At 47.5% G+C, this 26,858-nt stretch overlaps 1 protein-coding gene across 3 annotated transcripts; it reads left to right on the top strand.

Annotated features, from left to right (window-relative positions):
• On the top strand, nt 1-26,504 carry POMGNT2 (protein O-linked mannose N-acetylglucosaminyltransferase 2 (beta 1,4-)). Of its 3 annotated transcripts, none has more exons than XM_030935644.1 (3): nt 30-238; nt 1,463-1,579; nt 24,182-26,504. In XM_030935644.1, exon 3 carries the CDS (start codon nt 24,287-24,289, stop codon nt 26,027-26,029), a length of 1,743 nt encoding a protein of 580 aa, XP_030791504.1. In that variant the 5' UTR covers nt 30-238; nt 1,463-1,579; nt 24,182-24,286; the 3' UTR covers nt 26,030-26,504. The 3 variants fall into 3 exon arrangements, with proteins under 3 accessions (XP_010372641.1, XP_030791504.1, XP_030791496.1); XM_030935636.1 differs by having other exon boundaries at nt 1,377-1,579; XM_010374339.2 differs by lacking the exon at nt 1,463-1,579 and having other exon boundaries at nt 1-238.
• Nucleotides 26,505-26,858: the final 354 nt, after the last annotated feature.

Raw genomic sequence — 26,858 nt, 5'->3', positions numbered from 1 at the left:
GCGCACAGGCTCCGCGCCGGGCTCGGCAGCCGGGCAGGCGCACGGGGAACACCTGCGAGCCTGGAGGTGGCGGAGGGTGCGAACCCGGCGGCGCGGCCAAACCTGGGCTGGCTGCCTGGGCCTCCTGGGCCAGGAGCTGGCACTGGGGGCGGCGGCGGTGTGGGAAAGTGGCGCCGCGGTGGGGCCTCCTGGATGTGTCGGCGGAGGTGGCTTCAGTCCCGCGGAGCCCAGGCTTCAGGTAAGACGCGCGCGCTCGGGGCTGGCGCGGACTCTGACACCCGCCTGGGACTTGGAGTGGAGGGGCCGAACCCTCGACCCCCTGCAGAAGACGACGCGGTGCCGGGCCCCAGAGTGACGGGGAGGTTCTAGGACGCCTGCCGGAGATAGGAGAGTTTGCAGAACGGAGGGATGTCGTGTGAAGCGAGCTGAGAGAGGCGCGGGGGGTGGGCGGGGCGGGGGTGGACCCTCAGGGTCGGAGGCCGAGGACCGGGGCAGCGCCCTGGGGCTTGCCAGTTGGAGCCCTCAGCTCGTGGCAGGCACTGGCGTTGGGTCCTCAGGCCCTTTTGCTTTGGGAGGTAATGGGTGGTGCGCATTTGGCGCGGGCGGTGGGGAGCCACGCGAGGTGCGCGGAGCGGGCCTGGGCCTCCGGGAGAACTGCCAACCCGGGCAGGCCTGCAGCTGATCCCTGGGCGCCTTGGGGGCAAGTGGGGCACCTACCATGTGTGTCCGGTGTAAGAGCTTGCCACGGCCTGCTTGGCAGTGCCGGGGTAGCCTCTGAAGTAGGAACCCAGTGAATTCCTGACTCCGTGTGTGTGTAGGAACCCGTCTCCCGCTCACTGATGGGAACTCTGCTAAAGTATGTGACCCTCAGGCTGGAGTCTTGCACCAGGTGCAGAGCGACCAGTGTCCGCCTACTTTATGCCAGCCAACACTTAGAGCCTGCTCTTGGGAGAAACAAGGCTCCGCGTGGAAAGGGATGACTTCAGGGTTATGGGGCGAGCTTGGTAGGACTTAGTAGCTAAGAGCATAGACAGAGGAGGTTTCATTCACCAAATGTTTACTATAATATGTGCCTGGCCTTCAAATCCTGGTTCTCCGCCACTAGCGGTGTGCGCTTGAGCAAGTCATTTATCGTCTCTGAGCCTCTGTTTCTTTCTCTGTGAAGTGGAGATGAAAGTACAATGCCTTTATCACGGGGTTGCAGTGAGGATGAAATAATGCTAGGCAAGTTCGCAGCCCAGTATGTCTAAACAGTGAGTGCGCAGCAAATATCAGCAGCCGTGGTGACTAACGATAGAAACTGTTTGAGGTGCTTGGAGTCCAGGTTCATCTTTACTGGCACTAGCTGCCCTCTCTGGCTCTCGTGAATCTTACAGATCTTCCAGCTCATCCTTTCATATTAGTCATGAGGAATCTCAGTCCCTACAGAGCTAGGAAAGAGCATAGGTCCCCTCATCCCCAGGGATGGTCAGCACGTTCCTTCCTGAGCCTTGGGCCCCTGCGAGAAGGAGAAGAGGAGAGTGGAGATCTTCAGCAGAAAGGAAGACATGGTGCTGGTGGCTGGACCCTCCGTGGCCATGTAAGTATGCTAGTTGGCAAGTTCTTGTTCTAAGCCTTGCGTTAGAGAATACTTAGCAATAAACAAAGCCTTCTAGTAAACATTGCACTAACTAGAAAATTAGATTACCAAATCCCCCATTCCCCAATGGTCCTTGTCAATCTCAGCTTGGTTGTCAGTGGAATACTTTCCCCTAGGACCTGCTAATCACGTGATTCCCAGGGTTTCTTAAATTGGATGAAATAATGGATGTGAAAGGTGGAACCTACAAATGTCATCATGGGCTTTGGAGTCAGTCTTGGTTTTGAATCCTAATCCCTCCACTTAATCGCTGTGTGATGTTGGGCAATTCACTTAATGCCTCTAAGCATACTTCTTTAAATGTGAAATTGAATTAATAGCATTTACTTGAGGTTTGTAGTGGAGAATAAGTGAGATAATAATGTAAAGCAGTTAGCACTGTGCCTGGCTGAGAGTGAAAGCCAGTGAACAGGAGTTATTTTACCATTATGATTAGTAATAATATTAGAAAAATAATTGTCAGGCATGGTGCTTTGCCTTTGCTGTCTCTTTGAATTCACAAAACCACCCTGTGAAGTAGGCATAATTTTGTTTTTCAAATCAGGAAATAAAGGCTTGGAGAGGTTAAGAATTGGCCTAGGGTCACGTAACGGCTAAGTGACAGGGATGGGAACTCATATCCTGACATCTCCAGCTCCGGAACTGGTGCCATGTAATTCTCCTTCTCTGCCGCCCATCATCCTTGCTGTTGTTGCATTCTTGAAGCCCAGTTATGACCTGGGGCAGCCTCCAGTCTTGCAGCAGGGAGTCTTCTCACACCAAGTGGGTGGGAGGCGGGACCCTGCAGCCTGGCTGTGTGCTTCCTCTCTGTGGCTGGTGTTGGATGCGTGGTGAAGCTGCAGGGGACAGTCCCTGAGTGAGTTCAGGGGAGGAGGTGTTAGGAAGAGGCAGCCCAGGCAAGGCCTGTGGCCTCTTTAGGGTCTCATCACTGGATGGCAGGGCCGGGTGAGGGTGCAGGCTGGTTGGGACCTGGGAAGCTTGTGTGTGAGAAGAAATGCCTTCGTTTAGCTCCTGGGAAATATTCTGGGGCTGCACAATTATCTGAGCCTGATCTCTGCTTTGCGAAGGAGAGCAGCCCTTGAGCTGTGGATGTGAGGAGAAGGAGCCCCGGACTGAGAGCCAATATGCTGCCACTTTAATCCTGGCTGCCTGTGAGAGCTCACACTGCCTCTCAAGATCTCTTTTATGAAATAAAGAGTTGGAGGAAATCATTTCTAAGGGTTCTTGTAGCTCTAAACGGCAGTGGTTTTGTAATTCTAAATTGATGGCTTAACCCTCTCAGCACAGTACTAGGGCACATGGGATAATTATCACACTAATATTATGTTACCTAGACTCTCCTTAGGGTGAGAGAATGTTCACCGCTCCCTAAGCCACCTGTCACAGCCGGGTACTCTCTGCCTGGCTAGGTGAGGAGGCATTACAGCAAGAAGCCTTGGGTTGCTAAGTTACAGTCCAGGGCCTGTGGTTCTACATTTCCAGGGCACCACACCTGCTCTGCCCTTGACTAATAAAAACTCACAGCTCTACAGTTTACTCTGCTTCTCTGCCATTGAGTGTTCCTCCAAGTCTGATGACAGATGAGCATAGTACTAAGAACAAGACCTCTGGAGTGAGAGGCAGGTTCACATCCTGGTGCCCCTTCTTGAGCTTTAAGAACTTAAGCAAGGTACTTAACTCCAGTAAAACTTAGTTTTCTCATGTTAAAAGAAAGTGGGGATAATACTGGTACTGCATTGGAGGGTGAGGCTTAAATGAAATAGGTCAGGAAAAGGGCTTAAGACAGCACCTCTCACATAGTAGGTGCTCAGTAAAGTAAGATGGTGAGACCGTTCATCTCTTTCCCCTACCCAGAGGCCAACATCCTCTTTCTTAGCTAACCTGGACAAGGATCAATCCTTTTGCTTTCTCTGACTTCCCGTGTCCTCACTGGTTCATACTCTAGCACCTGGAAGAGAATCAGATCTTTCACTCTGCCAGTAGTGACTGCCATTGGTACAATCTTATGCTACAAATTTCTCTGTTTTCTCCATTCTGAAAAGGCTAAGAGAGGGCCCCTTCTTTGCTGTGTAGTTGCTCCTCAGCCCTGAGCTAAGCCTCAGGAAGGGGTTGGGGACTTGGTCTGCTGTATTGCCACACCCAGTGATGAAACGGACCCTGGGGTCCTTTGACAGTGGAGGTTTGTGGCAGGAATCATGGCACATCCTGGAGTGGCATCTGGAGTTGCCACAGTTGTGCTGGGTCCCAGATCTTCCAAGAGAGTCACACAGTAGCTATTGTAAGGAACTGGAGATGCTGTCCGAATTTGCTCTGTTCAGGTGCTCCTTTCTCAGGGGACCTACCTCCTCTCTGCTGGCCTGCAGGGATGGCCATCTCCCTATGTCCCCAACTGGTGGCTGCTTTAGACCCAGGCTCCATCCTTAGTCCATTTAGCTGTGGCTAAGAGATCTGGTCTCGTTTCTTGCCACTCCCATACCACAAGTGGTGCACTTTGTGTGGGAAGGAATGGGTTGGAGCAACTTGTTTCAAAAGAGAGCTTAGAGTCTGGCAGGCATCTCAGATTTCCCCAGAGCTTAGGCTTATGCATCATCTTAGCAAAAGCTGGGAACAGAATTTATTTAGCCTTTACTGATACTGATGGGGAGAGTTATTCTCAGTTGAATCAGTTGTTTAACCTGGGCTTGATAGAAATGCCTTGGTGAGTATCGCAAAATTGTGAAATGTTAGAAGAACCTTAGAGCAGTTCTCTCAGTATTGTGCACACATAAGAATCACCTGGAAGCTTTATTAAGACACAGTTCCTAGGTCCTCCTCTCAGAGAGATTCTGGTTCTGCAGGTCTGAAGTGGGGCCCAGGATTCTGCATTTCTCAGATCCCGGGTGATGCTGCTACAACAGGTCCATGGATCCACTGAGTCCTGCTTTGGAGGACACCATGGCCAGCCCTACTCCCCACTATGGAGTAGCCCACATGGGTTGTTCTTGTGTTTTGCTAGACCACTTCCAGATGGGGGTTCACTGCCCTACAAAGTAGCTGATTCCTCCATGCTCAAAAGTTTTAGTCTTTAGAGAAGTCTTCCTCCAGCCGATCATGCTGAGCTCCACCTCCCCGTGACTTCTTTTTGCAGTTCTTACTCTAGGTCGCTGGAGCAGCTGGCACACCTGTGCTGGGCAGGACAGAATGGGAATCATATGTGCCACAGTCCACATTTGTGCCTGGGGCTTGGGTTGCACGTGTCACCATCATCCACGTGTGTCCAGTCAGGTAGAAGGGGTTGCATCTACTCCTCAGGAGCGGCCTCACTCTTGTTGTGCAGCAACTCAGGTATTTGAAGACGCATGAGTGCAGGGGCTTCTTTTCTCCAGGAAAGTGGCCCTACTCCTTCTAGCATCCTACACAGTGTAGGGGTTCTCAGTCCTTCCTCATCCTGGCTGCTCCAAGATGAGTGTCCCAGAGAGACTCACATAGGGGGGGGCGTATTAATGACTAATTGTACAGACTCTAATTCCTGACAGAAATGGGTAACCTGAACCTAATCATGAGAAAACATCAGACATTGAGGAATATACTAGAAAATAGCTGGCCCTGACTCTTAAAGGTTGTCAAGATCATAAGTCGAAGATAGACTGAGAAGCTGCCCCAGATTGGAAAGGACTAGAGAGATGGGATAACTGGATGCCATGCTTCATCCCAGACTGGATTCTGGACCAGAAAATAGAAATCATATGTTAATAGTATTATCATTATAGGATCAATATTCATTTCGTGAATTTTTGTTGTGTAAGAGAAGGTTTTCATTCTTAGAAAATACATGCTAAAGTATTGAGGGCTAAAGGGGCCAGATTTCTCCATCTTGTTTTAAAATGATTCAGAAAAGAGAAAGAATTTGTATACAGTTGCCCTCCTCAGGGAGACTTGTTCCAGGACCCCCCACAGATAACAAAATCCAAGGATGCTTAAGTCCCTGTTATAAAATGGCACCATTATTTGCATATAACCTATGCAATCCTCCTGTATACTTTAAATCATCTCTAAATTCTTTATAATACCTAATACAATGTAAATGCTATGTAAATAGTTGTTATACTATATTGTTATTAAATTGATACTCTTTTTTATTGTATTTTTAAGTTTTTTTTGAATATTTTTGATCCACAGTTGGTTGAAGTCACATATGCAGAACTTGTAGATATAGAGGGCTGACTGTATATAGAGAGAATGATAAAACAAAGATGTCAAATTTGCAGTTGGTGAATCTGTGTAAGAGTGTAGAAGAGTTATTTGTCCTATACATGCCACTATTTTGTAAGTTTAAAATTATTTCCAGATAAAAAGAAGGAGATCGCAGACCCTGTAGCCAGCCTACCTGGGTTAGTCTTATCATTGCTTCCTCTATAAACCTGGCTTCCTAACCTCTCTGAGCTTTGATTTTTACCATCTATAAAATAAAGATCATCACTGCAGAGTGAAGAACCTGGCACCTAGTGATTGGCCAGTGGATCTTAGCTATGATAATATCATTATTATTAGGAAAGGGAGGAGTTGAGGGTGACACAGTGGTAATGAGACCAAAGGAAAACTCAACCTTATCCTGTCACCTCCTTCTGCTTGCTGATGTGGGATCTCAGGCTCCCTGGGTGTCTGGCAGGGACTTGGCTACTGTAAAGCGTCACCCTGCAGAAGGCTTTGCAGGTAGTCACCTGAGCCCATAGGGCTCCAGTGTTGAAACCCAGGTCTCCTGACTTTATCCCCTGCCTTCCCTGGCACTTCTGTGCCTGCCCCACAGCCTGGGCTCCCCGGACTCTACCTGTCTGGGTATGTGGTACCCACTGAACTGCACATGGCTTTGGACCTGGCCATCACTGCCCATGGCTTGGAGGCCTCATGGTTTGCTGGACATATGTGAGAACTAGACAGTGATGCTTATCTTACTGTGGACAGATTTGTAGCAGTCATGAGTAATTGGGACATGTAGACACATAACAGAGATGCTCATCTTATCCTCCATCACCACCAAAACACCTCCAAAAACTTGCTCAAAACTCACCCACCCTCCAGCCAGCTTCCCCGGACGATTTCCTGTTGTGCACACTGCCTCATGTTTCTTTGTGAATGTTTTATGCTTCATATACAGGGTGTCTTCAGGCTCTCTTGATCAGTTCAACCCTCTCAAATTGGGCCTGAGGGTCCATCTGGATGTGTGTACACACTGGCGTCTGAGCATTCCCTGTAAGAATTATTTTCATTTGATTTTGCAGTTCCACCTAGAAAACCTGGTGTAGGCAGTGTTCTCCGTTACCTTTGTGAGCCACACAACAGAGGTTCCCACCATTCTGTTCCCTGTTTGCGTCCCTGTTTATGACCACATTGGTACACACTGATGCCAGAGAGGACCAATACAGGCACATGTCACTTCCAGGTGACCCATTTGCGCTAAGCAAAAGCCAGATGACACGGCAGGCTATGTGGCAAGCAAAGGTTTCTGCGTTATTTGGAGGCTGAACACCAGTGAGAGGGTTGCAAATGAGCTGGTGGAAAGCCAAATGTCCTGCCCCATACTCAAGCCTTGGTTTATCCTCAACAAAGACTGACATCACCCTTCTCACCAAAGTAGTACTTTGTAGTAGTACACAGATGACTGTGACTTAATTCTGTTGGATTTTTTCCTGCTTTGAAGGGGTTCCTTTTCTATTGATAAGGCAATATAGTCACAGTCATCAGCTATTGATAGTGGATTAATGTCTCCAGCTTTGACTTTGCTTTGCTCTTTATTCTAAAGCAAGAAGATACTACCCATGCCAAAGTTTTAATCTAAGAAAGTGAGCCCTTAACTAAATGTTAAATATGCCTTGATAATTAAACTTATTAAGTTTTACAAGAACCACTCAGGCTGCCAGGATTTTGCCAAAGGATAAATAACCTTGGTCAGAAAACCTGATCTATAAATGCCTGAATTTATCAATAGCATTAGGTTAATATTTAGGAGCAAATGTAAGCATTATGTTATTAATACCAGTTCCGTGTACTACTTCTGATAACCAAAAAAAAAAAAGAAAGAAAGAGGGGGGAAAGAGATTATTCCGAGGATAAGGTTGAGTTAGTGAAACATGTTTACTGCTTACTAATTCACAACATGTAAGATCACAAATCAATACAGGACTGAAAGCTTCCACAATCTAGCACTAGTACTTCAGGCTGCATTTAGGACAAAAACACATTTCAGTGACAAAATAAGAATTCTATAATTTTCAATTGAAAGTGTGAACAATCCTTAAAAGTCAAATTGTTGTAAAAGTAATATAAAACCTTCTGCACCGTTGCTGACCCCCTCCTGGCCTGGGCCCTGCCTGATCTTCTGCAGCCTGGGTCTGGCAGGTGCTGGCTGTCTGGTCCCTCCACCTCTGTAACTCTTCTCGTGGAGGAGTGACCAGTGAGCAGCTGGTTCTGGCAGTCACACAACTGGGAACCCGGGCACAGGCCATGGTGAGGCTAGCAGGACAGGGGATTTGCTTTAGACCAGAGCTTGCAAACGAGCGTCCATTTTTACCCGGCAGCAGTGAGGCCAGCAGCCCCAGGCCTTGGTGCATGTTGTCTTCACTCAATTTGAATAGTTGTGAGAAGTTACAAATTAGGACATTTCACATTTTCAATAGATTTATTGCTTCTCTGGGAAGATCAGAAGAGTGTTGCTATGGACTGAATCGTGTTCCCTCCATTTATATGTTGAAGAACTAACTCTCATGTGATTATGTTTAGAGATAGGTTGTCCTAATAATAAAGCTTAAATGAGGTCATAAGGGTGGGGCCCTAATCTGATAGAACTGGTGTCCTTATATGAAGAGGAAAAGAGATCAGAGTGTTTCTGTCTCTGTCCCCACCTCCCTCTCCCCCCTTGCTTTCTCCCTCCCTTTCCCACTCACTCACCTGACCCTCTCCTCCCTCCCCGCCACACAGAGAAGAGGCCATCTACAAGCCAGGAAGAGAGGCCTTACCAGAAACCAACCCTGACCTGTGAGAAAATTCTGTCATTTAAAGCACCCAGTCTGGTGTTCTGTTATGGCAGCCCAAGCAGACTGATACAGATAGGTACCACCAGGCTGCCTTTGTGCCATTCTCCCATCAGCTGGCATTAGGTGTTCAGTCTCCAGGTCACACAGCCCACCTTCAGCTTTACTTTCTCCATTGGCTCAGGCCCTAGCAGGCATGTGAGTGTGCACCTTATACTCTGGGCCCGGAATTCCTGGGGCTTTTACTCCTTATCAAACCTCAAGGCCCTTATGGGCTTTTCTGTTCCCATGTCTGGGGCTGGCCAGGTCCCCCAGAAGTAGAGCCTGCACCCAGCACCAATGACCAGCCTCACATTATGAGCCCCCCGCCCCAGGCAAGTGGCCCCACCCCAGCTGCCCAGCTGTTACTGGGGTCTGCAGATGTGACAACATTATTGACGCTATCCTCTGATGCTCACAACAACTGGGATCCTAGAAAGGAAGATTCACTAAGTCTGGGAATCTGATAACATTTAGCTGCTCTTGGGAGCTTAGTAAAGTGGTTTGGGGGAGTGAATTGATAGCTTGCTTCTGTCTGCCTCAGTTTCTAAAGGGGTTTTCTAGGCATGTTTTTAATCTCTTGATTTCTTTTTTCCCTGTCTTGAAAAAAATTTTGTTTTATCATGCTTTGTCCTGGCTGAGTCACTAAGCTCTTTGTTCCCCACTCCAGTTGGTCTCTAAATTTGGTGCCCAATGTAGAGGAGGCAGAAGCAGATAAACATGGTGGTGTTGGAGTACCCTGGTCTGTGTGACCCTGGAATGCCAAGAAGGCGAGGTCCAAATGGTGCCTGGGCTGTTAGCATAAGACAGTGCTTAGAATCCATGTTCAAATCCTGCCTCCATTCCATACATGCTCAGGGACTTGGACATATTTACTTACCTTCTCCCAGCCTCTGTGTCCCGATCTATAAATGGGTAATAGAAATAGTGGTGTTAGCCTCTTAATATTGGTTTGAAGATTGAATGAGAAAATATACCTACTGCCTGGAACATAAAGTGTTGGAGGCTGGTGGTTCTGAGTGTGTGTTTCAAGATAAGAGTGGGCTCATATTTAATAGTTGTTGGTAATCTGGGAATCAGTTTTAGGTGCTGATTGGATCCTTGGTAGCAGGATGGGACGGGAGGTACAGCACAGGAATCAGTTGCTCATCCCGGAGCAGTGGAGGGGCCAAAACTCTGCTTAGGGCACGAGTAAGAGGAGTGATGGGAAGAGGCAGCTTTTCCTAGTTTGATTACCTCTGCTTTTCTAAAGGAAGGCAAACAAATAAGGATCAAGGTTGTCATGTCCCCCTTGAAGCTCTTTTGTCTCCTTCAAGAGTTTCACCGCTGAGCACGGTGATCACATCCACCCAGCATTCACTCATCTTCCCTTCTCCCTGCCCTACAGCCTGGTGACTCTCAGCTGGTCAGCTGGTGGCATTCTCTGGTCATTGTCATGGGTCCAGGAGGGGACTGGGCTGCAAAGTAAGGTGGGATGTGTGTGCCCTTATTTGGGCTCACTGCTCCCTGATTGAGTCCTCTGAATGTCTGAGGTGTTTCTTTCTCTTCTCTGCCCCTTGCCCCACTTTAATGAAGACTGGGTCTTCTGTATCTTGAGGGTGGTTTTCAACACAGTCTTTAAAGTCCGAGAACACTGGGTTAAGACCTAAGCTTCACACCTGTTGTAACCTTGGACAAGTCACTGAACTTCTCCAAGCTCCGGTTCCTCATCTAAAAATAGGGAATAATGATACTTCATAGGCTTGTGGTAAGTACATAGAGGAACGCTTCAGGGCGAGACAGCTGGGAAGCACTGAGCACACAGCTGTCCTGGCTTGGAGCAGGGGCGAGACTGGAGTACCCTTTGTTAGGGCACCTGCCATGTCCTTGCCCAAGCAGGAAAAGGGCTGATCTGTTTTTTTTTCTCTGTGTGGAATGGCTCGTGTCAGAGACCATCTGTCCTGTACCGATCCCATCTCACTGGAGGCTCTGTAACCCCAGAGGGTGGTGGGGTCCTTTGCATCAGTGACCCATTGGACCTTCATGCCCACCCGCACATCCTAAAGAATCAGCCTCTGTTTTCAGGAAGGCACTAAGTAGAGACAAAATGTATTATCCTGGGTGGCCCATGCCTCCAAGTGCCACCTCTCACCTTCTCATGACAAGACTCTGTCTGGGCAGCCCTTGTCTCTGAGAGGCAGCACAGGTGGAGACCCTTGGGGTTGAATCCTGGACTGTCGACACATGGCTCAGCCTCTGAGCCTCTCTCTGAATGGAAAATGGAGACAAAGTGCGCCACCCTGCTGAGCAGGGGTAAGGAAGGATTTAGCGAGGATGTGTGTGTGTGTGAGGGACCTAGCATAGCACTGGGACGTAGCAGGAGCTCAACAGGTTGGGGTGGTAGCCAGATCTGACTGCAGACAGGGTGACCTTGCATGACTGCTTAGAAGTGGGTTCGCTAGGAGACAGGATTTAAGGACAGCAGGTGCGGGAGAGGCACATTCCAGCTCTGCTTTTGTGCTGTCAGAGTAAGTGCACAAAGGAGGGTGGGCTGCTTAGGACTGAGAGGGAGTTCCTCGTCACTGCACGGTCAGATTTCTTGTGATGCTGGGATCCTGGCCGCTGCCCATTTCAGCAAAGCCAGGAGACAGATGAAGGAATGGAGGTCTTCAGTCTGAAAGAGTTCTTATCCCTTTGTCGCCAGTGCTCTGGGGAGGCAGTTGGTGCACAGAGCTGCCCTGAATGATCAGACATTAGGACCAAGCAGACAGTGTCTGTCAGACCAGGCTGCAGTCCTGTGGAAGACAGTGGCTTAGATCCAAGTCTCTTCAGTCTCCAAGGCCAAGGAGGGCCACCTGGGCTCTCTGACGCCCTGAGCCTCCTTGCTGCTGTTCTGTTGTCAGCGAGACTGGCAGCCTCTCCAGGCTGTGATAGCCCCACAGCAGTGAAAATTGGCTCGGAGAAAGGGGAAATCACTGGGTCTGTTGCCCAGTAAGCAACTTGGCCCAGTTATTCTTCACCATTGTGAATTTTCCTCCTAGAGAAGTATGTGTTGATTATCCAGGAACATTTCGATGTGGTGAAGAGGAAAGGCCTCTTTATCTTCTTTAGGGCTGGAGATCCGATTAATGTACTCCTTGCCTCCATCTGTTGTCTTTTAAAAACCTTCCTGAAGATTTTGCATGATCCTTCAGTTCAGCTGGCTTATGCAGGCTGTTGGGAGGAGGGGCAGGTGCCACTGGGGTGTGGGAAACAGGCTGACAGTGCTTTGTAGTGACACTGACTGCTCAAGTACTTGTTGGCTTCCTACTACCACACTGTGGCTACCTACTTCACTGTAGGTAGAAGTGCAAGGGTGGCTTTCCATGTCTCCACAGTGACAAAATACAGTAATATCTGTTTATTAAGGTTCCCCTCTGGATTCAGGACTAGATCTATTATTTTTTTTAAGTCTCCCAGGAGCAGATCCTGAGATCCTAAGACAAGGATTCTTTAGCAAGTAGATGATTTGTATTCAGTCCCAATGGACATGTAAACATGAATGGGGAGTGAGAAAGTGAGAGAGGGAAGGGAAGGCAGCCAAAAAGGGTGTGTGTCACGCTTGTTACCATTGTGGACAGCTGGGGCTTAATCCCATTGGGGAACCCTGGGAGCCAGTGTAGAACATGTCTCAAAGCTAACCTGCCTGCGGAGTATGGGAGTGGGGTATTCATCCGACAGTGGTGTAGGCTGCCTGCTTGTAAGTGGTAAAGTTGGTAGAAACTCCCAGGCAATCAGAACTCCAGGACCTGATTGTTGCTCTGTCCATCTCCAGCAAACCTTTCTTCCCGTTTTCCCCCGGAAGGGTAACTCAGAAACCTGAAATGCCCAGTGCAGGTCCATGCAGGCCAGTCTGTCCTGCCTTCCATCAACACTATTCTAGCAGGGCCTGAGAGTGGGGATAGGAGGATGGAAGTTGGGAGGGATTAGGGACTGGGGGATTGGGAAGACTTAGCAGCTAATTAGAAGCAGCCCCCGTGTCCCCCAGTCTCGTAGGCTGGTCTCTGCTTAGTTGCCAGTTTGCCTCACAAGGCCCCCACCCATGTTTCCTAGTTTATGAGCTTTGCCCTAAGGCCCTGATATCAGTGCTTTGCTGGGATTGTCCACTGCATGTACAGTCAGTCAGGTCCAGATGTGGACCCTAGACTCCTGCCTGCCTGTGGCCACTGCCCCGTATCTCCACCTGCTGCCAAGCCTGCCTTAGAGAGGGGCAGGTGGCAGAATGATCACTAGAGAGATGATGAATACCTGGAATACCTGAGGGCTGAGATGCCCACTCATGTTGGAGGTAAGTCTTTCCTCTCTTCTTTCCGTATCTCCGTGAGGGTCTGGCTATTTGATATTCCCTGGGTTTGTCTGTTTTGGCTTTAGCTTCTATTGGAAGCTATTCTTTGATCAGGGCAAAATGTGTGTCGGCTCATAGGACATGCATCTGCCTCCCATCTCTCCAGAGAGGGCTTAGTTTTGTTTTTTCTGAATATCAATTTATTTCTTGTTTACTCTTCAGAATTATCTTATTTATAAATAGTGATTTCTTTAATTCTTTATTGTTTCCTTTTTAATGTATTTATTATGTCAAGTAAACACAAAAGAGTACAAACATATAAAGAACCCCACCATCTTCCACAGTGATCAGTATTCCCCTGTCGGGTTCTGTCTGTCTACTTTGTTTGCTGGAGCAAACCACATTATGTCATTTTACATGTCATTAACATTTATAAAGACTCATGTTCTCAGCTGGGTGCGGTGGTTCACACCTGTAATTCCAACACTTTGGGAGGTTGAGGCAGGAGGATTGCTTGAGGACAAGAGTTCAATACCAGCCTAGGCAACATGGCCAGACCCCTTTCTCTACAAAAAATTTAAAAATTAGCCAGGCTGGTGGCCCGTGCCCATAGTCCTAACTACTTGGGAGGCAGAGATGGGAGGATCACCTGAGCCCAGGAATTCGAAGTTGCAGTGAGCTGGTATCATGCCACTGTGCTGTAGCCTGGGCGAAGCAACAGTGAGACGCTGTCTCAAAAATAAAAATAAAAAATAAAAAAATAAAAATTCACGTTTCTTATGTAATTTATTTTAAAAATAACTAAAATAACTTTTTTATTTTGAATACGTTTTAGACTTACAAAAAAGTTGCATAAACCACTTCTCCCCACTTCCCCTACTGTTAACATCTTACAGAGCATAGTATAATGATCAAAACCAGGAAATTCACACAACACATTAAACTACAGACCTTATTCAAATTCTGCCTGTTGTCCCACTAATGTTCCTTTTCTGGTCCAGGATGCAAGCCAGAATCCCACACTGCATTAAGTTGCTGTGTCTCCTTAGTTTCCTCCAATCTGAGGCAGGTCCTCCATCTTCCCTTGTCTTTTATGACTTTAGCCCTGTCAAGTACTGACCAGGTATTTGGTAGAACATCCCTTAATTTGGGTTTAAGGTTTTCTCTATTAGCTAACCTACAGACCTTATTCAGAGCTAGAACTGGAGCTAGAACCATGGATCCATTTAGAAATATAGATTGAAGTTACACATTTTGGGCAGGAAAACCATAGAAGTGAGGTCCTGTCTCAGTGCATCTTATAAAGGGGTACATGATGTCATTGTTATTACAGGTGATGTTAATTTTGATTACTTGGTTCGGGGCATATCTGCCAGGCTTCTCTACAGTAGTTTCCATTTTTACCTTTGTAATTAATATGCACCTCATGGGGAGATACTTTGAGACTATGCAAATATCCTCTCATCATACTTTTTCACCCACTAATTTTAGCATCTATCAGCAGATCTTGCCTGCAACAGTTATCACTGTGATGTTTGCCAAATGGTGATCTTCTATTTCCATGATTGCTTCTACATTTTTTAATTGAAATTCTCTAAGGAAGATCTGTCCGTTCTCTCCTAATTATTTATTCATATCAATATTGACTCATGGATATTTTATTCTATGGGTTATAATTCATTACTATTACTTTTTAATTTTGGTACTAAAATTATACAAGATTTAGCTGTTGGGAGCTCTTTCATGCTGGCTCCTGTGCCTTTTCACTGTCTCCTCATCATTTTTTTTTTTAATACTTTTACATTCTGGCACTACAAAATGTTCCAAGCTCGTCTTATACCTTCCCTGCCCTAGCCCTGGAATAAACCATTTCTCCAAGGAGCTCTGGTTCCTTTTGTAGAGAAAGATTTTTAGAAAGCTAGATCTGGGTGCTGGGTATACTGATTGCTGCTGCACTGTCACTGCTTCCAGGCCCTCTTGGTGAACTGAACTAGGACACCTATAATTCCAACCTTTTCCTTAGCTATGACAGTTATCACTAGACACTTTGTGGGAGGAGAATCAGTGTCTGAAATTAGCACCTTGATCTTTTGTATATACAAAAAGTGTTTGAACTGTGCTTGACATAGTTCCTCTTACAAATGTCAGTCCAGTCATTCCTTTAGGGTAAACACTCACAAATATTCCCACTGCTCCCCCTGCTCATGTTCCTCCCTGGTGCCTTCCTCCCTGCCACCCCAGCATGAGCTCCTCTTCAGTTCCCTGGTTTAGATCTGAGCTGAGGACCTTGGGGTGATCTCCCTTCCACCCCCTGGTAAGACAGTCTCTCCGTGTCTTTCCAGTCTCTTTTTAACCCTTTTTGTCCCTTTTCTAATTTTATCCTTTGTTTTTTTTCTTCTCCTAACCTCAAATGTCAATGAACTCTCCCTCTTCCTGGTCTCTTTCTAGCTCCTGGCTTATCCTCTTTCCTCCTAGAGATCAGATGTCAGAATTCCAGCTGAGGGCATGTCTTACTGGTCACACAGGTGTTCTTGACCTCTTCTCTCTTGAGAAGAACTGTCCATACCTTGGTGGTGGTAAGGATAGCTGGTTCTTATGGCAGGACCATGGGACACTGGTCAAAAATAGTCATATCAGCACTTTAATGTGGTTCAGCACTGTGGTTCTTAGCTGGTGGGGTTGTATGGAGAATGTCCACTTGGGGGCATGCCTATTTGAAAGAGCATATGCAGTGATATAATTTTACATTGAAAAGTGAAATATGTAGACGGATGTTATATAAAATACTAACATCAGAAAGTAAAGGTTGATGGAATTCACTGGTCTTGAGGAACAGACATTGCAGAAGAGAGTCTTCTGAATGAGGGAGAAGGGGATGTTGAACTTTACAGGTCAGTTTGGGGCATGAGAGAGTTTCTCTTTATTATCAATGGGTGTATGGGTTGAAAAGACTGAGGAAACACTGAGTTTAATTAGATTTCTCAGCTTCAGGGTTTCTAGGCTCACAGAGACACTCCCCTAGAGATGAACAAGGCTGACTGGAGGTGCTATTAAAACTCAGCTAAGAAGGCAGCCACAGAGCTCTGGCCTCTCACCTGTGGCTGGCCCAGAAGTTCTCAGCCCGTGTTCCACAAGAGCCTTGAAGACCTGAATGAAGGATATGAAGTCAGGGCCCCCCTATATTCTCCTTTCTGCAGGGCCGTCAAGATAGCTGTAACTTTATCCTCTTCTCTTACCACCAAGAAGGCCCATTAAGATGTGAAAGAGTGGAAGTTTTATTAAAGGATGAGCTTTGAGGTCGTGAGAATTTATTTAAATTTAAATCATCTGCAGACTTTGGGACTTGAATTGCCATCAGGAACATGCTCCTGTGCCCCCTTCATGCAGAGTGTGAACCACCAGCTCTGTGTGCTCCCTTCTAGGCGCCCCCATTCTAACACTCAGGCTCTCCTCTCCTGTATTAAATGGGGGAGACGCTGAGCTTGGGAACTCCTAATTGGTTTTTTTCTACCTCTGTTCTCCTAGAGAACCTCCAGGCTGCTCTGTTCCAAGACTTATAATAGCTCCCCATTGCCTATAGGATATAATTCAAACTCCTGATCTGGCATCACACCCTCAGCTGATTTTTCTAAGTTTCTCTGTACTTCTTCTCCTTGTGAACCATCCATTCCAACCAGACCGAACTGTGTGGTGGCCTTAGGTCACACTCCCTGGACTGCCTCCTACCCCCTGCCTTTGTACTGTTCAGATATCACATCTCTGTCCCTCTGAAAGCTCCAGGAAACAGCCACACCAGAGGACTTGTTTGCTCCTCAGCGGGGGTCTGGCACTTCCTGCCTGCAGGGCTCACTGAAGCCTACCTTCTGCCCGTGCTGTGACACTTTGGTGGCCTTAGTTCTCATTCCCTACTGGCAGACGGCACCTGTGTAGAAAATTGTCACAGATCCTCTATTTGATTGTTTTCATGTCTCATGAAAAGATTTCTTAGGGAGAAGGCTTCATTTACCCAAGTTATAGAAGAGTCCAGGGGAAACTGATGCGAAATAATCCCCCTAGGCTAGAGCACAGAGCTCAGAAACAGGAGACGCAGCCAGACCCTGCATGTTTGCCTCACGCATGACACTTTGCAAACAGGTTCTCCTTCCATACCAGTTGGAATGTTCTGGCTGTGGGAAGCCAAAATCCCAACCCAGCCTAGCTTCAGCAATGAGGGAAGTTACCATTTCTCACAGCAGGATGTCCGAGATGGGGCTCGGAGATGTCACCAGGTTCCTCTATATCTCTTTGGCCATGCCGTCCTAGGCATTGTCTTTGCCTCAAGCTGTTTCCCTCGTGGTCAGCAGATGGCAGCCAGCAGCCCTGGGACAACACTTTCTTTTTCTGTCCAGTGAGTGGGAACATGACATGCGACACCTCATTCCTCAGCTGAATTGGTTCCACTCAGGTAACCTGCCATGGCTGGACCAGTACCTGGCCCCAGAATTAGGCTCTGCTGACAGTCCACCTGAGGTGCAAGGACTGAGCTTCTCTGAACATCATGGGTATCAGCCGGAGGGTGGCTTTCTGGACACACTGGGGTTGTTATTAGGAAGAGGAAGAGGGCAGTGGCTGCTGGGGGAAGCAACAGTGTCCATTATGTCGTCTGTCAGTACACTCGACCTGGATGCCCAAGAAGCAGAGGGTTGGCGACTGACCAGGCCCAAGGTGCCACCAGTGACACAGTGACAGCATTCACTGTCTGGTCTGTCTCTATCTTCTTCGGAAGGAATCTTCTCCTGCTTAGCTTTAAAATCCTTTGTTTCAAATGACTGTGATGAAACGTGACAGTTCCTGCCTCACCACTGATCAGTTTTTGCTTTGAGTCAGATGAAGGCAGCCAAGTGTGTCCAAACTGTTTTAAAATGCCAATGTTTTGTCTATGTCCCAGTGGCCCTTTATTAGCTACCTGGTACCTTAAAACCTTTTTATTTTCCTCTCCGCTATATACCACACCTGTTAGGTTGAACCTGATGGAATGAAATTGTGGTTTTTATAAGATAAAAGTGGTTATCAGCATTCACGAAATTCAACTGATACATCATTTCTGACTTCCACTTTCCTGTGAGGTGGGTGCTGTATCCCCATTTTCGTTGATGAGGAGCCTGAGTGTAGAAAGGACATGCAGTAGGTCGAGGAGCTGGGGTTTGAACCCGAGTCTTTCTGTCTTTATCCTCACACTTATCCAGACAGTGCATATCCTCTTCTGGGAGCTACCTGCAGCCGGTAGTGCATTGGCAGCTGAGAGCCAGGCTGGTTTGGGAGATGATGTGATAGCTACTGATTGATCAGTGATACCTTCAAAGGTGTCTCCAGAGGAGCAAACCCACAAGTCAAACTAATGTATGGAGTTGGCTTCCCAAGACTGAGGTGTTCTGACCGTTCTAGATCCAAGTAAGTTCCCCACCCCTCAAGAGGGTTCGAGCAGCTCATCCATATCAGACTGGCCCAGGCCCTGGAGCTAGGCAGGTAGATGGTGAAGCGGAGACTTAATTTCATGAGAACCTGATCACAGAAGCTGCACCAGCTGGGCCTGCTGGTGATCTGCTGGTCTCCCCAGTCGTCCCCACTGGGAGGCAGCACTGCAGCAGGTGTGTTTTAGAACACTTCCATTCTTATTCCTGATTTGCTGTGTGATGTTGGACAAATTGCTTTTCTGGGCAAAATGAGGACTTGCTTAGTGGTTGTTAACCTTTGTAGCAATGGAATTCCTTCTTAAGAGCACAGAACCCATTTTTCAAATGAATTATTATGGTCCCTATATTAGTTTTCTAGAGCTGCTGCAACAAATTACCACACATTTGGTGGCTTAAAATGAAAGAAATTTATTCTCTCCCAGTTCTGGAAGCCAGAAGTCCAAGATTGAGGTGTCAGTAGGGCCATGCTCCCTCTGAAGGCTCTAGGGGAGAATCCTTCCTTGCTTCTATTTTGCTTCTAATGGTTTTAGTCATCTGGGCTGTTTCTTTGGCTTACAACTGCATCACTCCAGTCTCTGTCTTCCATCTTCACATGGCCTCTGTTTCTCTGTATGTCCTTTTCTGTCTCTTTTAAGGGTAGTCACATTGGATTTATGACCCATCCTCATCCAGTATGATCTCATTTCAAGATTCTTATCTAATTGTCTGTGCAAAGAGCCTTTTTCCAAATAAGGTCATCTTCTAAGGTTAGACATGATTGCCTGAGTGGGAGTCACCTCTCCTTTCTCCCTTGTGAGAACAAAAAATGAAGCCACTCCTTTATATCCTGGCTTAGCTGGGCTTATGTTTATTGCTGGCATCCTGCTTCATAGTTGATTGCTAAGCAGGTGAGAAGCCAAGGTCAGCCTGATGCTTTATCTGATCATCCAGGCACCCAGGAGCCAGAGAGGCATAGCAACATGTCCAGTGTCATGCAGCAAAGTGATAGACCTGATCTGAAGTTCTGCAGGGTTCTGGCTGCAACATTTGGCCCTTTGTCTTTCCCCCATAGTATGTGATAGGTAAGAGTTACATGTATAGCATACTCCTATGGGCATACAGGTGTTATTGAAACCCAAAAGATACTTTGCAGTGAAGTAGAGCAGAACAGTAACTCATACTAGCTGTTGCTATTAATAAGGCATAACTAGCATGTAGGCCGCTCACTGCTGCCCACAGCTTAGGCAGTGGGGTTGTGGGTTCTTGTGCCAGCTAAACAGTGATCCTCATCTTCCCGACTCAAGATGTACCAGAAAGCAATTGAGTGATGGTGATGTGATTATAAGGATAACATTGAGCCTACTTTAATTTATATACAAAAGAAATAGGAAAACAGTTCCAAGCTTTTAAACTGGTAAGTGGTAATGTGATTCATGGCCTGCTTCTTTGGTTAAGAACTACTTGGTTTTCCTCAAATCTGTTTGTACCCCAGAATCACCTGGGAGCTTGGTTAAAAAAAAAAAGTAGATGCCAAGGATACCTCAGGTTCTTGTCAAAATGGAGTAGACAAATTTATCCCTATCCCTCTTACTAATATAGCTAAAAATACTGGACATTATATATAAAACACTGGAAGACTGAAAGGTGGAGAAAGGAGTGAACCAACTAGGGACTCTGGAACTCACAGAACAATGTAATGGTGAGTTCTCTGTGTTTTCTTCTTGCCTCCTATATATTCTGCCCTGGGTGCTAGAGAAGCCCACAGCCCAGGAATGCCAGTGAGCACAGAACAAAACAAAGCCCCAAGGAAGCTTGGTCTCTTTTGTCAAAGGACTGGAAGAAGGAACAGTATAGCACAACTTTTTTTTTTTTTTCTATAAATACTCCATTCCTGCAAAACACCAGAGAAAATTGCCTGCCCCTCCAGTCCTCAGTTTTAGTAAAGGCCAAATGGTTAGCCTATTAGTCCGTTTTCATGCCAATAAAGACATACCCGAGACTGGGCAATTCACAAAAGAAAGGTTTATTGGACTTACAGTTCCACATGGCTGGGGAGGCCTCACAATCATGGCAGAGGGCAAGAAGGAACAAGGCACATCTTACGTGAATGGCAACAGGCAAAGAGAGAGCTTGTGCAGAGAAACTCCTGTTTTTAAAACCATCAGATCTAGTGAGACCCATTCACTATCATGAGAACAGCACAGGAAAGAACCCCCCCAAACCAAGATTCAGTTATCTCACACCAGGTCCCTCCCACAACACGTGGGAACTACGGGAGCTACAAGATGAGATTTGGGTAGGGACACAGAGCCAAACCATATGAGATAGCTGAGACTTCCACCTTTGCCTAGTGGTAACCGCTGCCCCACACCCTCCCCACTTGATGGGAAGCCTAGACTTCCACCACCGCCTAGTAGTAATGGACATCCTTCACTGCGATAGTCCTCTTGGGGCCTAGACTTCCATCCACACCCGAGGGTGTCATCGGAGGCCAACTGCAGAGCCTGGGTTTTGACCCGCTGACATACACTCTGTGCTGGGTATCCCTCACCCTCTCAGCCACGATGGTGTTGGTGGAGGCTGAGTAGGGAGCCTGGACGCCCACCCCCAACCAACAGTAAGAGTCAATGTTCTCCTTTCCCCGACCAGTATGGTTTTAACAGAAGCTACTAAAACAGAAGATTTAAGTAAGATCCAGAGTATCATAACATTATAACCAAAATGTCCAGGATAAGTTTTAGCAAAAAAAAAAAAAAAAAAAAAAAAGTTACAAAAACTAAATGGAAATTTTAGATACAAAAAATAGAGTAACCAAAATTTTAAAATTACTGGATGGGCTCAATCGAGAGTGGAGAGGACACAGGAAAGAATCAATGAACATGAAGCCAGAATGATGGAAATCATCCAGTCAACAACAGGGAGAAAAAATACTAGAAAAAAATTAACAGAGCTTCAGAGATATGTGGGACAATACAATTTTTTTTTTAAATCTACCATTGGTGTAATTGGAGTCCTAGCAGAGCAGTGTAGGGCTGCAAAAGTTTTCAAGGAACTAATGGCTATTTCCCACATTTGGGGGAAGGCAAGAGCCTACAGATTCAGGAATCTGAGCAAACCCCAAATAGGATTAAACCCAAAGAAATACATGCCAAGGCACCTCAGAGTCAAACTTTTGAAAACTCAACAAAATCTTAAGAGCAGCAGGAGACAATGCATTCCCTCCAGGGAAAAACAATTCGAAGGGTAGCAGTTCCTCATCAGCAGTCATAGAGGCCAGATCACACAGCATCATTTTTCACATATTGAAAGAAGGAAAATCTGTACCCCAATTTCTATACCCAGTGAAAATATCCTTTAGGAATGAAGCTAAAATCAGACATTTTGACATGAAGGAAAACTAAGATAATTTGTTGCCAGGAAATTAACCCTAAAAGAATAGCAAACTAACAGAAGTTCTTCAAAGAAGGGATATAGGAATGGAAGGAAACCTGGAACATCAGGAATGAGGAATGAACATAAAGAGTAAAAATATGGGTGAATATAATAGATGATCCTTTCCCTCTTGAGGAAATCATACTCGACAGTTGAAGCCAAAATTACTGTCTGATGTGGGTCTCATTATATGTAGAGGAAACATGTAAGATAATTATATTATAAAAGAACCTAGGTGGAGCTAAAGTTTCTACACTTATTTGAAAAGTAAAATGTCAATACCAGTAGACTGTGATAAGTTACAGGTTATAATATGATGCCTAGAGCAACCACTAGAAAATCTATATCAAGAGATGTACTCAAAAACACTACTGATAAATCAAAGTGGAATTCAAGCAATTCACAAGAAGGCAGGAAATAAAAGAAACAAATAATGCAGATGCCTGAGCCATAGTCCAGACCTAGTGAATCAGAACCTCCAGGACTGGTGCCTGGGAATATGGATTTTTATTTAGCAACTACTCCTGAGGATTCCAGTAATCAGCCAGGCTTGAGAACATCTGGAGTAGACCAGTATTTTTTAAACAGCAAGTTGCCAACCTGGTGAGTTAATTAAGATGATTATGGGCAGGTTTTTTGTTGTTGTTGTTGTTAATAAACTTAGACTAAGGTATACTAGAAAAAACTAGAATGTATGATACTTGTTCAGGGTAATTCTCATTTCCTGATATTTGGGGGTGGGGAGTATATAATATATTCATATGTGTGGGCTCAACCTTTGGATAAGAGTAGGCCAGAAGAGATCTCATGCCTCCAGGAATGGCCTTCAACTAAGTAATGCCCAACAGGAGTTGATAGACATGTATCCCAGCTTCCATACTATATCCAGCATATGATCATGGGAAGAAGGCTACACATGGCATTAACTGCTCATTAAGGTACCCTGTATGTGTTGGCTTTGGTCCCTTCTCTGTCTCACTTTCCCACTCTCCTACAGGTGTTTCATGGGATCATTTCTCAAACTGTTTGGATTCAAATCCTTGCCCCTGACTCTGCTTCTTAGGGAACCTAGCTGAAGACACCTTGTCTTTCTAGGCAAGATGCACTTGGATTCTTTTCATCACAGGGAGGTAGGAATTGCATCAGGACCTAGGCACAAGAGAATAAAGGAGCAGCTACTCCCTCCCGGTGCGATGCCAGGCAGGTGTCAGGTGTTACCTGTGCGGCTCTTGTGTCACAAAGGATGAGCTTTTTCAACTGTCTGAATAATCCTGGGTCCCAGAGCAGGCATGATACCCTTCACAATACTGCAAGAAGAGGGAGTAAAAGCTCACCCCTAGCCAGGCCTCTCTGTCAGTGTGTGTATGTGGGAGAGGGCATTTAAAACCCTACTGGGTTTTTTTGGCTCAGTATATGAAACATTTTTCAATGATGACACCCAGATACAATTATCTTACCACTGAGGGGACAAGTTTCTACCCTTCTCTTAAGGGATTCTAAAGCCAGCAGGCATGATTTCTAAAGGAGCTTTAAGCAGGAGGAAAGCTTAGCTGACCATACACGTGTGTCTCTCAGAGGTGGCATACAGGGGTCTTGTACAACCTGGGAACAGTGTTCACAGATCTCCAGTGCCAGTTGTTCTCATTTAAGGAAAAGTCATTACCCAGAGTCCAGGAATGTCAGGCCCCTGCAAGGGATTTTCCTATGGCCTGTCATCACAGATACCTCTCTTGGTTAGCTTTTGCTGCAGCAGTGCTTCATCACAAACAGCCCCAGAATTTCAGGGATGTTTAATCAGCTGTTGTTCAGCCCCGATGTCTATGTGTTAGCTGATCTTGGCTGGGTTTGGCTGATGGCACTGCTGCTCTTGGCTGTGCCCACTCAGTCACGAGGGATCAGCTGAACTAGAACAGGGTATGGCCGGAGCAGTTGTGCTTCATGCGTAACTCGCTCCTCTTGGGGCCAGCAAGTTAGCCTGAATACATTCTTCTTATGCCAGTGTCATAAAGAGGGCAAGGCCAGGCCAAACACTTTCCAAACCTGTGATTATGTTCTGTCTGCTGACATCTCACTGGCCAAAGCAAGTTAAATGGCTAAGCCCAAAGTCAGGTATGGGGATGCACTCTCCAACATGGAGGCTATGGGGAGGGAGTGAATATTTTAAACAATGGTCTAATCTACTATGCCTACCAATGTGCACAATGGCTGCAAGGATCCAGTGCTGTAGTGGGCACACAGAGCCTAGCACAGTGCCTGGCATATAGCAGGAGCTTGTAATGATGCCAGGCACACTGTGCCAACTCCTTTTTCTTTTCCTTCTCCCCTGCAGGCTTTCACCAGTTCTCGGGATGCCCATAGGGATGGGTGAAGCCCGCCTGGCCTGTGGTGCTCCCCAGTGGCCGTCATCTCACTAGGGCCCCACAGTGGCATTAGGATGCACCTCTCTGCGGTGTTCAATGCCCTCCTGGTTTCGGTGCTGGCGGCGGTCCTGTGGAAGCATGTGCGACTGCGTGAGCATGCAGCCACACTGGAGGAGGAGCTGGCCCTCGGCCGACAGGCCACAGAGCCAGCCCCAGCGCTGAGGATCGACTACCCGAAGGCACTGCAGATCCTGATGGAGGGTGGCACACACATGGTGTGCACAGGCCGCACGCACACAGACCGCATCTGCCGCTTCAAGTGGCTTTGCTACTCCAACGAGGCCGAGGAGTTCATCTTCTTCCACGGCAACACCTCTGTCATGCTACCCAACCTGGGTTCCCGGCGCTTCCAGCCAGCCCTGCTCGACCTGTCCACCGTGGAGGACCACAACACCCAGTACTTCAACTTCGTGGAGCTGCCTGCTGCTGCCCTGCGCTTCATGCCCAAGCCGGTGTTCGTGCCAGATGTGGCCCTCATCGCCAACCGCTTCAACCCTGACAACCTCATGCATGTCTTTCACGACGACCTGCTGCCACTCTTCTACACGCTGCGGCAGTTTCCCGGCCTGGCCCACGAGGCACGACTCTTCTTCATGGAGGGCTGGGGCGAGGGTGCACACTTCGACCTCTACAAGCTGCTCAGCCCCAAGCAGCCTCTCCTGCGGGCACAGCTGAAGACGCTGGGCCGGCTGCTGTGCTTCTCCCATGCTTTTGTGGGCCTCTCCAAGATCACTACCTGGTACCAGTATGGCTTTGTCCAGCCCCAGGGCCCGAAAGCCAACATCCTCGTCTCGGGCAATGAGATCCGGCAGTTCGCACGGTTCATGACAGAAAAGCTGAACGTGAGCCACACAGGAGCCCCCCTAGGCGAGGAGTACATTCTGGTCTTTAGCCGAACCCAGAACAGACTCATCCTGAATGAGGCAGAGCTGCTGCTGGCACTGGCCCAGGAGTTCCAGATGAAGACAGTGACAGTGTCCCTGGAGGACCACGCCTTTGCTGATGTCGTGCGACTGGTCAGCAATGCCTCCATGCTGGTCAGCATGCATGGGGCCCAGCTGGTCACCACCCTCTTCCTGCCCCGTGGGGCAACTGTGGTAGAGCTCTTCCCATATGCTGTCAATCCCGACCACTACACTCCCTATAAGACACTGGCCATGCTGCCTGGCATGGACCTCCAGTATGTAGCCTGGAGGAACATGATGCCAGAGAACACAGTCACACACCCTGAGCGGCCCTGGGACCAGGGGGGCATCACCCATCTGGACCGGGCTGAGCAAGCCCGTATCCTGCAAAGCCGTGAGGTCCCACGGCATCTCTGTTGCCGGAACCCCGAGTGGCTCTTCCGAATCTACCAGGACACCAAGGTGGACATCCCATCCCTCATTCAAACCATACGGCGCGTGGTGAAGGGCCGGCCAGGACCACGGAAGCAGAAGTGGACAGTCGGCCTATACCCAGGCAAGGTGCGGGAGGCACGGTGCCAGGCGTCAGTACATGGCGCCTCCGAGGCCCGCCTCACTGTCTCCTGGCAGATCCCATGGAACCTTAAGTACCTGAAGGTGAGGGAGGTGAAGTATGAGGTGTGGCTGCAGGAGCAAGGGGAGAACACCTATGTGCCTTATATCCTTGCCCTGCAGAACCATACCTTCACTGAGAACATCAAGCCCTTCACCACCTACCTGGTGTGGGTCCGCTGCATCTTCAACAAGATCCTCCTGGGACCCTTTGCAGATGTGCTGGTGTGCAGCACGTAGCGAGCGGGCCACAGCCTGGCCTCGGGAGGGTGGCTTCTGCAGTTCAGCATCCCTGGGCCCGTTAATCCCACTGTGGAGACTTCTGGGAACTGTCTATTTATTGGGCAGGGCTGCCCCAGGCCTGTGCCTCCACGTCATCTTGTTGCCCCGGGGGTGTGGTGTCACAGCACTCCTCTTTGCCCTAGAGATATGGGAGCCCACTTCCCCTTCTCCCATCCTGAACATTTATACCCCTGGAGAAGTTCCTTAGCAGGGTGGAGGAAGAGGAGAGGAGGAAGGAAAGAATCACAAGGAACCTCTGGCTAGGTGATCCTGATGTTTCCTACTGAGTTTTTCTGGTATCCAGATTTCTGGAAACCGAGTAATCATGTACTGTTTGATTGGGTGGTTCATCTGCTTCCATCCCAGTGAAATCTACCTGTAGCCCAGTTAAGGGTGTGTTTGGAACATTCATTAAATGATTCTAAGCATCTTGGTCAAGTCTTCTTATTGGATGGGAGGAAGGGGAGCCGGTCTTCAAAACCCAGGTGCCCTTTAATCTTGATTGTTAACTAGGGAGACGTGGCAATGGGAAAGCGTCCAGGACGGCAAAGTGAGCAAGCTGGTTGGATTTCATCTTGACTAGCTGGACTAATATCACAGTTCCACCTACATGGGATAAAAGTCTAGAAGTAGGTAGGAGAGGGCTGAGGGGAGAAAGAGCTATATCTACCATGGGTTTTTCTTAGGCTCAACTAGGCATTCAGACTCACAAGACCTGGACAGACCACACCTGGCATCAGAGTTTCTTAGAAGGGTGGAGATAGATGCTCATGCCAGCAGGGCCGTG

This window comes from Rhinopithecus roxellana, chromosome 1 (genome assembly GCF_007565055.1).
Source record: "Rhinopithecus roxellana isolate Shanxi Qingling chromosome 1, ASM756505v1, whole genome shotgun sequence".
In the NCBI taxonomy this organism is placed as follows: Eukaryota; Metazoa; Chordata; class Mammalia; order Primates; family Cercopithecidae; genus Rhinopithecus; species Rhinopithecus roxellana.
The sequence above is the reverse complement of the archived record's forward strand: the minus strand, read 5'-3'. Positions and strand labels throughout refer to the sequence as shown.

Coding starts and splice junctions, on each gene's coding strand:
- POMGNT2 (XM_010374339.2), top strand. CDS start 24,287: ATGCACCTCTCTGCGGTGTTCAATGCCCTCCTGGTTTCGGTGCTGGCG.